Raw genomic sequence first — 16,968 nt, forward strand, 5'->3', positions numbered from 1 at the left:
CCCACCCACTCACCCACCCACTCACCCACTCACCCACCCACCCACTCACTCACTCACCCACCCACCCACCCACTCACTCACACCACCCACTCACCCACTCACCCACTCACCCACTCACCCACCCACCCACTCACCCACTCACCCACCCACTCACTCACCCACTCACCTACCCACTCACCCACCCACCCACTCACCCACCTACCCACCCACCCACCCACTCACCCACTCACCCATCCACTCACTCACCCACCCACTCACTCACCCACTCACCCACACCACCCACTCACCCACCCACTCACCCACTCACCCACCCACTCACTCACCCCACTCACCCACCCACCCACTCACCCCACCTACCCACCCACCCACCCACTCACCCACTCACCCATCCACTCACTCACCCACCACTCACCCACCCACTCACTCACCCACTCACCCACACACTCACTCACCACTCACCACTCACCACCCTACCCACTCACCCACCCACTCACTCACCCCACCCACCCACCCACTCACCCACTCACCCACCCACTCACCCACTCACCCACTCACTCACTCACCTACCCACTCACTCACTCACCCACCCACTCACTCACCCACTCACCCACCCACCCACTCACCCACCCACTCACCCACTTACCCACTCACCCACTCACCCACCCACTCACCCACCCACTCACTCACTCACCCACCCACCCACTCACTCACCCACTCACCCACTCACTCACCCACCCACTCACTCACCCACCCACCACTCACCCACCCACTCACCCACCCACTCACCCACCTACCCACCCACTAACCCACCCACCCACTCACCCACCCACTCACTCACTCACTCACCCACCCACCCACCCACTCACCCACTCACCCACTCACTCACCCACTCACCCACTCACCCACTCACTCACCCACCCACCCACCCACTCACTCACCCACCCACTCACTCACTCACCCACCCACTCACCCACCCACTCACCCACCCACCTACCCACTCACCCACCCACCCACTCACTCACCCACTCACCCACACACTCACTCACCCCACTCACCCACTCACCCCACCTACCCACTCACTCACCCACTCACCCACTCACCCACCCACTCACCCACCCACTCACTCACCCACCCACTCACCCACTCACTCACCCACTCACCCACTCACTCACCCACCCACTCACCCACCCACTCACCCACTCACCCACCCACTCACCCACCCACTCACTCACCCCCACCACTCACCCACCCACCCACTCACTCACTCACTACTCACTCACCCACTCACCCACCCACCCACTCACCCACTCACCCACCCACTCACTCACCCACCCACTCACTCACCCACCCACCCACTCACCCACCCACTCACCCACTCACTCACCCACCCACTCACTCACCCACTCACCTACCCACTCACCCACCCACCCACTCACCCACTCACCCACTCACCCACCCACTCACTCACTCACCCACTCACCCACTCACCCACCCACTCACCCACCCACTCACCCACCCACTCACCTACTCACTCACCCACCCACTCACTCACCCACCCACCCACCCACTCACCCACTCACCCACTCACTCACCCACTCACCCACCCACTCACTCACCCACTCACCCACTCACTCACTCACCCACTCACCCACCCACCCACCCACTCACTCACCCACCCACCCACCCACTCACCCACCCACTCACTCACCCACTCACCCACTCACTCACTCACCCACTCACCCACCCACCCACCCACTCACTCACCCACCCACCCACCCACTCACTCACCCACCCACCCACCCACTCACTCACCCACCCACTCACTCACCCACCCACCCACCCACCCACCCACTCACCCACCCACTCACCCACCCACTCACCCACCCCAACCACTCACCCACCCCCTCACTCACTCACCCACCCACCCACTCACCCACCCACTCACCCACTCACCCACCCACCCACTCACCCCCCACCCACCCACTCACCCACTCACTCACCCACTCACCTACCCACACACCCACCCACCCACTCACCCACTCACCCACCCACCCACTCACCCACCCACCCACCCACTCACCCACCCACTCACTCACTCACCCACCCACTCACCCACTCAGTCACCCACTCACTCACCCACTCACCCACCCACTCACTCACCCACTCACCCACTCACTCACCCACCCACCCACTCACCCACCTACCCACTCACCCACTCACCCACCTACTCACCCACCCACTCACCCACCCACTCACCCACTCACCCACCCACTCACCACCCTACCCACCTACCCACCCACCCACCCACTCACCCACCCACCCACCCACTCACCCACTCACCCACCCACTCACCCACTCACTCACCTACTCACTCACCCACTCACCCACCCACTCACACATCCACCCACTCACTCACTCACCCACCCACTCACCCACCCACTCACCCACTCACCCACTCACCCACTCACTCACCCACTCACCCACTCACCCACCCACTCACTCACTCACCCACCCACCCACTAACCCACCCACTCACTCACTCACCCACTCACTCACCCACCCACCCACTCACCCCACCCACTCACTCACCCACCTACCCACTCACTCACTCACCCACCCACCCACTAACCCACCCACTCACTCACTCACCCACTCACTCACCCACCCACCCACTCACCCACCCACTCACTCACTCACCCACCCACCCACTAACCCACCCACTCACTCACTCACCCACTCACTCACCCACCCACCCACTCACCCACTCACCCACTCACTCACCCACTCACCCACTCACCCACTCACCCACCCACCCACTCACCCACTCACCCACTCACTCACCCACTCACCCACTCACCCACTCACCCACCCACCCACTCACCCACCCACCCACCCACTCACCCACCCACCTACCCACTCACCCACCCACCCACTCACCCACTCACTCACCCACCCACTCACTCACCCACCCACCCACTCACTCACCCACTCACACACCCACTCACTCACCCACCCACTCACCCACTCACCTACCCACCCACTCACCCACTCACCCACCCACCCACTCACTCACCCACCCACCCACTCACCCACTCACCCACCCACCCATCCACTCACTCACCCACCCACTCACCCACCCACTCACCCACTCACTCACCCACCCACTCACCCACCCACTCACTCACCCACTCACTCACCCACTCACTCACCCACCCACTCACCCACTCACCCACCCACTCACTCACCCACCCACCCACCCACTCACCCACTCACCCACTCACCCACTCACTCACCCACTCACCCACTCACTCACCCACTCACCTACCCACTCACCCACCCACCCACTCACTCACCCACTCACTCACCCACCCACTCACTCACCCACTCACTAACCCACTCACCCACCCACCCACTCACCCACTCACTCACCCACCCACCCACTCACCCACTCACTCACCCACCCACTCACCCACCCACCCACCCAGGAGTTGGAGCTCCAGGCCTACATGCACCAGGCCATGCAGCGACAGCTGCAGCAGCGCCTGGTGCAGGAGGAGCTGGAGGCCACTTGGGAGCGCCGGCGTCAGCGAATCGCCGTTCACAAGATGCAGGCCCAGTGGGACTCCCACACAATACACACTTCTCACTCACTCACTAACTCATACACTCACTCACTCATACACTCACTCATTCATACACTCACTCACTCACTCATACACTCACTCACTCATACACTCACTCATACACTCATACACTCACTCATTCATACACTCACTCATTCATACACTCACTCACTCATACACTCACTAACTCATACACTCATACACTCACTAACTCATACACTCACTCATACACTCACTCACTCATACACTCACTCATACACTCACTCATACACTCACTCATACACTCACTCACTCATACACTCACTCATACACTCACTCATACACTCACTCATACACTCACTCATACACTCACTCACTCATACACTCACTTATACACTCACTCATACACTCACTCATACACTCACTCATACACCTCACTCACTCATACACTCACTCATACACTCACTCATACACTCACTCATACACTCACTCAGCACTCACTCATACACTCACTCACTCATACACTCACTCATACACTCACTCATACACTCACTCAGGCACTCACTCATTCATACACTCACTCATTCATACACTCACTCACTCATACACTCACTCATACACTCACTCATACACTCACTCACTCATACACTCACTCACTCATACACTCACTCATACACTCACTCACTCACTCATACACTCACTCATACACTCACTCATACACTCACTCATACACTCACTCACTCATACACTCACTCATACACTCACTCACTCATACACTCACTCACTCATACACTCACTCATACACTCACTCACTCACACACTCACTCATACACTCACTCATACACTCACTCATACACTCACTAACTCATACACTCACTCATACACTCACTCACTCACTCATACACTCACTCACTCATACACTCACTCATACACTCACTCACTCATACACTCACTCATACACTCACTCACTCATACACTCATACACTCCTCATACACTCATACACTCACTCACTCATACACTCATACACTCACTCATACACTCACTCATACACTCACTCACTCATACACTCACTCATACACTCACTCATACACTCACTCATACACCATACACTCACTCATACACAACCCACTCATACACTCACTCACTCATACTCTCACTCATACACTCACTCATACACTCACTCACTCATACACTCACTCATACACTCACTCACTCATACACTCACTCATACACTCACTCATACACTCACTCACTCATACACTCACTCATACACTCACTCACTCACACACTCACTCATACACTCACTCATACACTTACTCACTCATACACTCACTCACTCATACACTCACTCATACACTCATACACTCACTCATACACTCACTCACTCATACACTCACTCACTCACTCATACACTCACTCATACACTCACTCACTCATACACTCACTCATACACTCACTCACTCATACACTCACTCATACACTCACTCACTCATACACTCACTCACTCACTCATACACTCACTCATACACTCACTCATACACTCACTCATACACTCACTCACTCATACATACACTCATACACTCCACTCATACACTCACTCACACACTCACTCACTCACACACTCACTCATACACTCACTCATACACTCACTCATACACTCACTCATACACTCACTCATACACTCACTCACTCACACATACACTCACTCACTACACACTCACTCATACACTCACTCATACACTCACTCACCACACTCACTCACACACTCACTCACTCATACACTCACTCATACACTCACTCATACACTCACTCAAACACTCATACACACACTCATACACTCACTCATACACTCACTCATACACTCACTCATACACTCACTCATACACTCACTCACTCACTCATACACTCACTCATACACTCACTCACTCATACACTCACTCATACACTCACTCATACACTCACTCATACACTCATACACTCACTCACACACTCACTCACTCATACACTCACTCACTCATACACTCACTCACTCATACACTCACTCATACACTCACTCATAAACTCACTCATACACACACTCATACACTCACTCATACACTCATAAGCTCACTCACACACTCACTCATACACTCACTCATACACTCACTCATACACTCACTCATACACACACTCACTCATACACTCACTCACTCATACACTCACTCACTCATACACTCACTCACACATACACTCACTCACTCATACACTCACTCATACACTCACTCATACACTCACTCATACACTCACTCACTCATACACTCACTCACACATACACTCACTCACTCATACACTCACTCATACACTCACTCATACACTCACTCATACACTCACTCATACACTCACTCATACACTCACTCATACACTCACTCACTCATACACTCACTCATACACTCACTCATACACTCATACACTCACTCACTCATACACTCATACACTCACTCATACACTCACTTACTCACTCATACACTCACTCACTCATACACTCACTCACTCACTCATACACTCACTCACTCATACACTCACTCACTCATACACACTCATACACTCACTTATACACTCACTCATACACTCACTCCACTCGCTAACTCACTCACTCACTCATACACTCATACACTCACTCATACACTCACTCATACACTCACTCACTCACTCATACACTCACTCATACACTCACTCACTCACTCATACACTCACTCATACACTCATACACTCACTCATACACTCATTCATACACTCACTCATACACTCACTCATACACTCACTCATACACTCACTCACTCATACACTCACTCATACACTCACTCACTCAAACACTCACTCACTCATACACTCACTCACTCAAACACTCACTCACTCATACACTCACTCATACACTCACTCATACACTCACTCATACACTCACTCATACACTCATTCATACACTCACTCATACACTCATACATACACTCATACACTCACTAATACACTCACTCATACACTCACTCATACACTCATACATACACTCACTCATACACTCACTCATACACTCATACATACACTCACTCATACACTCACTCATACACTCATACATACACTCACTCATACACTCACACATACACTCATACATACACTCACTCATACACTCACTCATACACTCATACATACACTCATACATACACTCACTCACTCATACACTCACTCATACACTCACTCACTCATACACTCACTCATACACTCAGTCATACACTCACTCACTCATACACTCACTCACTCATACATTCACTCACTCACTAACTCACTCATACACTCAATCATACACTCACTCACTCATACACTCACTCACTCATACACTCACTCACTCATACACTCACTCACTCACTTATACACTCACTCATACACTCATACACTTACTCACTCACTCATTCACTCACTCACTCATACAACTCACTCATACACTCACTCATACACTCATACACTCACTTACTCATACACTCACTCACTCAGGCATACACTCACTCATACACTCACTTACTCATACACTCACTCACTCATACACTTACTCACTCACTCATACACTCACTCATACACTCACTCATACACTCACTCACTCATACACTCACTCAATCATACACTCCCTCGCTGGTGATGGTGGTGATGGTGGTGGTGGTGGCGGTGGTGATGGTGGTGATGGTGATGGTGGTGCTGGTGGTGGTGGTGATGGTGGTGGTGATGGTGGTGATGGTGGTGGTGCTGGTGCTGGTGGTGCTGGTGATGATGATGGTGATGATGATGATGGTGGTGGTGATGGTGGTTGATGGTGATGGTGGTGATGGTGGTAATGGTGATGGTGATGATGGTGGTGATGGTGGTGATGGTTATGATGGTGATGGTGGTGATGGTGGTGCTGGTGGTGATGATGATGGTGGTGATGATGGTGGTGGTGGTGATGCTGGTGGTGATGGTGGTGATGGTGGTGGTAATGGTGATGGTGGTGATGGTGATGATGGTGGTGGTGATGGTGCTGGTGATGGTGGTGGTGATGGTGGTGATGGTGGTGGTTGATGGTGGTGATGGTGGTGGTTGATGGTGGTGATGGTGATGGTGGTGATGGTGGTTGATGGTGGTGGTGATGGTGATGGTGGTGGTGATGGTGATGGTGGTGGTGATGGTGATGGTGGTGGTGATGGTGATGGTGGTGGTGATGGTGGTGGTGATGATGGTGGTGATGGTGGTGGTGGTGGTGATGGTGGTGATGGTGGTGGTGGTGATGGTGGTGATGGTGGTGGTGATGGTGGTGGTGATGATGGTGGTGATGGTGATGATGGTGGTGGTGGTGGTGATGGTGATGGTGGTGATGGTGATGGTGGTGGTGATGATGGTGGTGATGGTGGTGATGGTGGTGATGGTGGTGGTGGTGATGGTGGTGATGGTTGTGATGGTGATGGTTATGATGGTGGTGATGGTGGTGATGGTGGTGATGATGATGGTGATGATGATGGTGATGTTGGTTGATGGTGGTGATGGTGGTGGTGATGGTGGTGATGGTGGTGATGATGATGGTGATGATGATGGTGATGGTGGTTGATGGTGGTGATGGTGGTGATGGTGGTGATGATGATGGTGATGGTGGTGATGATGATGGTGATGGTGGTGGTGATGGTGGTGGTGATGGTGGTGATGGTGGTGGTGATGGTGGTGATGGTGGTGATGCTGATGGTGAGGGTGGTGATGGTGGTGATGGTGATGGTGGTTAATGGTGGTGATGGTGGTGATGGTGGTTGATGGTGGTGATGGTGGTGATGATGGTGGTGATGGTGATGGTGATGTTGATGGTGGTGGTGATGATGGTGGTGATGGTGGTGATGGTGGTGGTGGTTGTGATGGTGATGGTTATGATGGTGGTGATGGTGGTGATGGTGGTGATGATGATGGTGATGGTGATGATGATGGTGATGGTGGTTGATGGTGGTGATGGTGGTGATGGTGGTGGTGATGGTGATGGTGGTGATGGTGGTGATGGTGGTGGTGATGATGGTGATGGTGGTGGTGATGGTGGTGGTGATGGTGGTGATGGTGGTGGTGATGGTGGTGATGGTGGTGATGCTGTTGGTGAGGGTGGTGATGGTGGTGATGGTGATGGTGGTTTATGGTGGTGAAAGTGGTGATGTTGGTTGATGGTGGTGATGGTGGTGATGATGGTGGTGATGGTGGTGATGGTGATGATGGTGGTGGTGATGATGATGATGGTGGTGATGGTGATGATGGTGGTGGTGATGATGGTGGTGGTGATGGTGGTGATGGTGGTGTTGGTGGTGATGGTGATGGTGGTGGTGATGGTGGTGATGGTGGTGGTGATGGTGGTAATGGTGATGGTGTTGGTTATGATGGTGATGGTGGTGGTGATGCTGGTGATGGTGATGGTGGTGATGGTGATGGTGGTTGATGATGGTGGTGGTGGTGGTGATGGTGATGGTGGTGATGGTGATGGTGGTGATGGTGGTGGTGGTGATGGTGGTGATGGTGGTGGTGATGGTTATGATGGTGATGGTGGTGATGGTGGTGGTGATGGTGGTGGTGATGGTGGTGATGGTTATGATGGTGATGGTGGTGGTGATGATGGTGATGATGGTGTGATGGTGATGGTGGTTGATGGTGGTGATGGTGGTGATGGTGGTGGTGGTGATGGTGGTGATGGTGGTGATGGTGGTGGTGATGGTTATGATGGTGATGGTGGTGATGGTGGTGGTGATGGTTATGATGGTGATGGTGGTGATGGTTATGATGGTGATGGTGGTGGTGGTGATGATGGTGAATGTGGTGATGGTGGTGATGGTGGTGATTGTGTTGTAGGTTCAAGCGGGGAGTGGTGGCTGAGCGGATGGTGGTGATGGTGGTGATGGTGATGGTTATGATGGTGGTGGTGATGGTGGTGATGGTTATGATGGTGGGGGTGATGGTGATGGTGGTGATGGTGGTGGTGATGGTGGTAATGGTGATGGTGTTGGTTATGATGGTGATGGTGGTGGTGATGCTGGTGATGGTGATGGTGGTGATGGTGATGGTGGTTGATGATGGTGGTGGTGGTGGTGATGGTGTTGGTGGTGATGGTGATGGTGGTGTTGGTGGTGATGGTGGTGATGGTTATGATGGTGATAGTGATGATGGTGTTGGTGATGATGGTGATGGTGGTGTTGGTGATGGTTGTGATGGTGGTGATTCTGGTGATGGTGATGGTGGTGGTGATGGTGATGGTGGTGATGGTGATGGTTATTATGGTGGTGGTGATGATGGTGTTGGTGATGGTGGTGTTGGTGGTGATGGTGGTGATGGTGGTGATGGTTATGATGGTGATGGTGATGATGGTGTTGGTGATGATGGTGATGGTGGTGTTGGTGATGGTGGTGATGGTGGTGATTCTGGTGATGGTGATGGTGGTGATGGTGGTGATGGTGATGATGGTGGTGATGGTGGTGATGGTGGTGATGGTGATGGTGGTGATGGTGTTGGTGATGGTGGTGTTGGTTATGATGGTGGTGTTGGTGATGATGATGATGGTTATGATGGTTATGATGGTGATGATGATGATGATGGTGTTGTTGGTGATGGTGGTGATGGTGGTGATGGTGGTTGATGGTGGTGATGGTGGTGATGGTGGTGATGGTGATGGTGGTGATGGTTATGATGGTGGTGGTGATGGTGATGGTGGTGATGGTGGTGGTGATGGTGGTAATGGTGATGGTGTTGGTTATGATGGTGATGGTGGTGGTGATGCTGGTGATGGTGATGGTGGTGATGGGTGATGGTGGTTGATGATGGTGGTGGTGGTGGTGGTGATGGTGATGGTGGTGATGGTGATGGTGGTGTTGGTGGTGATGGTGGTGATGGTGGTGATGGTTATGATGGTGATAGTGATGATGGTGTTGGTGATGATGGTGATGGTGGTGTTGGTGATGGTGGTGATGGTGGTGATTCTGGTGATGGTGATGGTGGTGGTGATGGTGATGGTGGTGATGGTGATGGTTATTATGGTGGTGGTGATGATGGTGTTGGTGATGGTGGTGTTGGTGGTGATGGTGGTGATGGTGGTGATGGTTATGATGGTGATGGTGATGATGGTGTTGGTGATGATGGTGATGGTGGTGTTGGTGATGGTGGTGATGGTGGTGATTCTGGTGATGGTGGTGATGGTGGTGATGGTGGTGATGGTGGTGATGGTGATGGTGGTGATGGTGTTGGTGATGGTGGTGTTGGTTATGATGGTGATGGTGGTGTTGGTGATGATGATGATGATGATGGTTACGATGGTTATGATGGTGATGATGATGATGGTGTTGTTGGTGATGGTGGTGATGGTGGTGATGGTGGTTGATGGTGGTGATGGTGGTGATGGTGGTGATGGTGATGATGGTGGTGGTAATGGTGATGGTGGTGTTGGTGATGATGATGATGGTTATGATGGTGATGGTGATGATGATGATGGTGTTGTTGGTGATGGTGGTGATGGTGGTGATGGTGGTGATGGTGATGATGGTGGTGATGGTGGTGATGGTGGTGATGGTGGTGATCGTGGTGATGGTGGTGATGGTGATGGTGGTGATGGTGGTGGTGGTGGTGGTGATGGTGGTGGTGGTGATGGTGATGGTGGTGATGGTGATGGTGGTGATGGTGATGGTGGTGATGGTGGTGATGGTGGTGATGGTGGTGTTGGTGATGGTGGTGATGGTGATGGTGGTGTTGGTGTTGTAGGTTCAAGCGGGGAGTGGTGGCTGAGCGGATGGTGGTGATGGTGGTGATGGTTATGATGGTGATGGTGGTGATGATGGTGTTGGTGATGGTGGTGTTGGTGATGGTGGTGATGGTGTTGGTGGTTATGATGGTGATGGTGGTGTGGTGATGATGGTGATGGTGATGGTTGTGATGGTGGTGATGATGGTGTTGGTGATGGTGGTGTTGGTGGTGATGGTGGTGATGGTGGTGATGGTTATGATGGTGATGGTGATGATGGTGTTGGTGATGATGGTGATGGTGGTGTTGGTGATGGTGGTGATGGTGGTGATTCTGGTGATGGTGATGGTGGTGATGGTGATGGTGGTGATGGTGGTGATGGTGATGATGGTGGTGATGGTGGTGATGGTGATGGTGGTGATGGTGATGGTGGTGTTGGTGATGATGATGATGATGGTTATGATGGTTATGATGGTGATGATGATGATGGTGTTGTTGGTGATGGTGGTGATGGTGGTGATGGTGGTTGATGGTGGTGATGGTGGTGATGGTGGTGGTAATGGTGATGGTGGTGTTGGTGATGATGATGATGGTTATGATGGTGATGGTGATGATGATGATGGTGTTGTTGGTGATGGTGGTGATGGTGGTGATGGTGATGATGGTGGTGATGGTGGTGATGGTGGTGGTGATGGTGGTGATGATGGTGATGGTGGTGATGATGGTGATGGTGGTGATGGTGATGGTGGTGATGGTGGTGATGGTGGTGATGGTGATGGTGGTGATGGTGGTGATGGTGGTGATGATGGTGATGGTGGTGATGGTGATGATGGTGATGGTGGTGATGGTGGTGATGGTGGTGTTGGTGTTGGTGATGGTGGTGATGGTGGTGTTGGTGTTGGTGATGGTGGTGATGGTGGTGATGGTGGTGATGGTGGTGTTGGTGTTGGTGATGGTGGTGATGGTGATGGTGGTGTTGGTGTTGTAGGTTCAAGCGGGGAGTGGTGGCTGAGCGGATGGTGGTGATGGTGGTGATGGTTATGATGGTGATGGTGGTGATGATGGTGTTGGTGATGGTGGTGTTGGTGATGGTGGTGATGGTGTTGGTGGTTATGATGGTGATGGTGGTGTTGGTGATGATGGTGATGGTGATGGTTGTGATGGTGGTGATGATGGTGTTGGTGATGGTGGTGTTGGTGGTGATGGTGGTGATGGTGGTGATGGTTATGATGGTGATGGTGATGATGGTGTTGGTGATGATGGTGATGGTGGTGTTGGTGATGGTGGTGATGGTGGTGATTCTGGTGATGGTGATGGTGGTGATGGTGATGGTGGTGATGGTGGTGATGGTGATGATGGTGGTGATGGTGGTGATGGTGATGGTGGTGATGGTGATGGTGGTGTTGGTGATGATGATGATGATGATGGTTATGATGGTTATGATGGTGATGATGATGATGGTGTTGTTGGTGATGGTGGTGATGGTGGTGATGGTGGTTGATGGTGGTGATGGTGGTGATGGTGGTGGTAATGGTGATGGTGGTGTTGGTGATGATGATGATGGTTATGATGGTGATGGTGATGATGATGATGGTGTTGTTGGTGATGGTGGTGATGGTGTTGATGGTGATGATGGTGGTGATGGTGGTGATGGTGGTGGTGATGGTGGTGATGATGGTGATGGTGGTGATGATGGTGATGGTGGTGATGGTGATGGTGGTGATGGTGGTGATGGTGGTGATGGTGATGGTGGTGATGGTGGTGATGGTGGTGTTGGTGTTGGTGGTGATGGTGGTGATGGTGGTGATGGTGGTGTTGGTGTTGGTGATGGTGGTGATGGTGATGGTGGTGTTGGTGTTGTAGGTTCAAGCGGGGAGTGGTGGCTGAGCGGATGGTGGTGATGGTGGTGATGGTTATGATGGTGATGGTGGTGATGATGGTGTTGGTGATGGTGGTCTTGGTGATGGTGGTGATGGTGTTGGTGGTTATGATGGTGATGGTGGTGTTGGTGATGATGGTGATGGTGATGGTTGTGATGGTGGTGATGATGGTGTTGGTGATGGTGGTGTTGGTGGTGATGGTGGTGATGGTGGTGATGGTTATGATGGTGATGGTGATGATGGTGTTGGTGATGATGGTGATGGTGGTGTTGGTGATGGTGGTGATGGTGGTGATTCTGGTGATGGTGATGGTGGTGATGGTGATGGTGGTGATGGTGGTGATGGTGATGATGGTGGTGATGGTGGTGATGGTGGTGATGGTGATGGTGGTGATGGTGGTGTTGGTGATGATGATGATGATGGTTATGATGGTTATGATGGTGATGATGATGATGATGGTGTTGTTGGTGATGGTGGTGATGGTGGTGATGGTGGTTGATGGTGGTGATGGTGGTGATGGTGGTGGTAATGGTGATGGTGGTGTTGGTGATGATGATGATGGTTATGATGGTGATGGTGATGATGATGATGGTGTTGTTGGTGATGGTTGTGATGGTGGTGATGGTGGTGATGGTGGTGATGGTGGTGATGGTGGTGATGATAGTGATGGTGGTGATGATGGTGATGGTGGTGATGGTGATGGTGGTGATGGTGATGGTGGTGATGGTGATGGTGGTGATGGTGGTGATGGTGGTGATGGTGATGGTGGTGATGATGGTGATGGTGGTGATGGTGATGGTGGTGGTGATGGTGATGGTGGTGATGGTGATGGTGGTGATGGTGATGGTGGTGATGGTGATGGTGGTGATGGTGGTGATGGTGGTGGTGGTGATGGTGGTGATGGTGGTGATGATGGTGATGGTGGTGATGGTGATGGTGGTGGTGATGGTGGTGATGGTGATGGTGGTGATGGTGATGGTGGTGATGGTGATGGTGGTGATGGTGGTGATGGTGGTGTTGGTGGTGTTGGTGTTGGTGATGGTGGTGATGGTGGTGTTGGTGTTGGTGTTGTAGGTTCAAGCGGGGAGTGGTGGCTGAGCGGATGGTGGTGATGGTGGTGATGGTTATGATGGTGATGGTGGTGATGATGGTGTTGGTGATGGTGGTGTTGGTGATGCTGGTGATGGTGTTGGTGGTTATGATGGTGATGGTGGTGTTGGTGATGATGGTGATGGTGATGGTGGTGATGGTGGTGATGATGGTGGTGTTGGTGCTGTAGGTTCAAGCGGGGAGTGGTGGCTGAGCGGATGGTGGTCAAGAGTCTTGACGAGGTCTGCGAGGTGTCCACCTTTCGAGTCGTCCTCAACTCCACCTCCTCCTGCACCTCATCTCAGCCTCCGACTGCTGATGGTGACGCTGCTGATGATGCTGCTGATGATGCTGATGATCATCATCACAGCCCCGCCAATACAAACTCCAAGCCTCAAGTCACATGTGCTGCAGATGCTGGTAGACCACCATCATCATCATCAGCACCACCATCACCATCATCAGCACCACCATCATCATCATCATCAGCACCACCATCATCATCATCACTAACATCATCATCATCAGCATCATCATCACCACCATCATCATCATCATCACCATCATCATCACCACCAACACCATCATCATCAGCACCATCATCATCATCAGCACCATCATCACCAACACCATCATGATCATCATCAGCACCACCATCATCATCATCATCACCAACACCATCATCATCATCAGCACCACCATCATCATCATCATCACCAACACCATCATCATCATCAGCACCAACACCATCATCATCATCATCACCAACACCATCATCATCATCAGCACCACCATCATCATCAGCACCATCATCATCATCACCAACACCATCATCATCATCAGCACCACCATCACCACCACCATCATCATCATCAGCACCAACACCATCATCATCATCAGCACCACCATCAGCACCACCATCATCATCATCAGCACCAACACCATCATCATCATCATCATCACCAACACCATCATCATCATCAGCACCACCACCATCACCACCACCATCATCATCATCATCAGCACCACCACCATCATCATCATCACCAACACCATCATCATCACCATCATCAGCATCATCATCATCAGCACCACCACCATCATCATCACCATCATCATCATCAGCACCACCACCATCATCATCACCATCATCATCATCACCAACACCATCATCATCATCAGCACCACCATCATCACCAACACCATCATCATCATCAGCACCTCCACCATCATCACCACCATCATCATCACCAACACCATCATCAGCACCATCATCGTCATCACCAACATCATCATCATCATCACCATCATCAGCACCATCATCATCAGCACCATCATCATCATCATCAGCACCATCATCAATATCATCATCACCACCATCATCATCATCATCAGCACCACCATCATCATCATTAGCATCATCATCACCACCACCATCATCATCACCATCATCATAATCAGGCTCACGATGGCCGTGTGGGTGGGTGGGTGAGTGAGTGGGTGGGTGAGTGGGTAGGTGAATGGGTGGGTGAGTGGGTGAGTGAGTGGGTGGGTGGGTGAGTGGGTTAGTGGGTGGGTGAGTGGGTGATTGGGTGAGTGGGTGGGTGAATGAGTCGGTGGGTGAGTGGGTAGGTGAGTGGGTGATTGGGTGAGTGGGTGGGTGAATGAGTGGGTGAGTGAGTGGGTGAGTGAGTGGATGGGTAAGTGGGTGGATGGGTGAGTGCGTGAGTGGGTGAGTGGGTGGGTGAGTGGGGTGGGTGAGTGGGTGAGTGAGTGGGTGGGTGGGTGATTGGGGTAGTGGGTGGGTGAGTGGGTGATTGGGTGAGTGGGTGGGTGAGTGGGTGGATGGGTGAGTGGGTGGATGGGTGAGTGGGTGGATGGGTGAGTGGTTGAGTGGGTGGTTGAGTGGGTGGTGTTGAACCGGTTCTGGGCCTCACCTAGGTCGACTCAGCCTCAACTGAGTGCTACCTGGTGTAGCAGTGGTGTAGTGAACATCGCTAGCACTGGGGGGGAGACAAAGGCGGCCGGGCGTGGTGGTGGCCACCCACCCCCTCTGTGTGTGTAGCCACAGTGCCGGTAGCCTTCATAGGTGCAGCACTTGCCCCTACAGCCCTGCTAGAGGCTACCTGGGGGAGCTTTGTCTGTGTGTGTCTAACACAACACTTGCCTCTACAGCTCTGCTAGAGGCTACCTGGGGGAGCTTTGTCTGTGTGTCTAACTGCACTTGCCCCTACAGCCCTGCTAGAGGCTACCTGGGGGAGCTTTGTCTGTGTGTCTAACACTGCACTTGCCCCTACAGCCCTGCTAGAGGTTACCTGGGGGAGCTTTGTCTGTGTGTGTCTAACACTGCACTTGCCCCTACAGCCCTGCTAGAGGCTACCTGGGGGAGCTTTGTCTGTGTGTGTCTAACACTGCACTTGCCCCTACAGCCCTGCTAGAGGCTACCTGGGGGAGCTTTGTCTGTGTGTGTCTAACACAGCACTTGCCCCTACAGCCCTGCTAGAGGCTACCTGGGGGAGCTTTGTCTGTGTGTGTCTAACACAGCACTTGCCCCTACAGCCCTGCTAGAGGCTACCTGGGGTACCTTTGTCTGTGTGTGTCTAACACTGCACTTGCCCCTACAGCCCCTGCTAGAGGCTACCAGGGGGAGCTT

General features: G+C 52.3%; 1 protein-coding gene across 1 annotated transcript in view; it reads left to right on the forward strand.

The window, feature by feature from the left end:
* The window catches only part of LOC142923449 (uncharacterized), a gene marked incomplete at its 3' end in the record, with an annotated part of 52,288 nt that overhangs the window by 10,419 nt on the left and 24,901 nt on the right, over positions 1-16,968 (forward strand). Inside the window, exons 2-3 of the mRNA XM_076064563.1 lie at positions 3,486-3,616; positions 14,506-14,735. Of these exons, the coding sequence (XP_075920678.1) occupies positions 3,507-3,616; positions 14,506-14,735 (340 nt within the window). The remainder of the gene's footprint in view (positions 1-3,485; positions 3,617-14,505; positions 14,736-16,968) is intronic.

Source organism: Petromyzon marinus, unplaced genomic scaffold (assembly GCF_048934315.1).
Source record: "Petromyzon marinus isolate PM22_M1 ecotype Great Lakes invasive population unplaced genomic scaffold, UKy_Petmar_22M1.pri1.0 PM_Scaffold_521, whole genome shotgun sequence".
Lineage (NCBI taxonomy): Eukaryota > Metazoa > Chordata > Hyperoartia > Petromyzontiformes > Petromyzontidae > Petromyzon > Petromyzon marinus.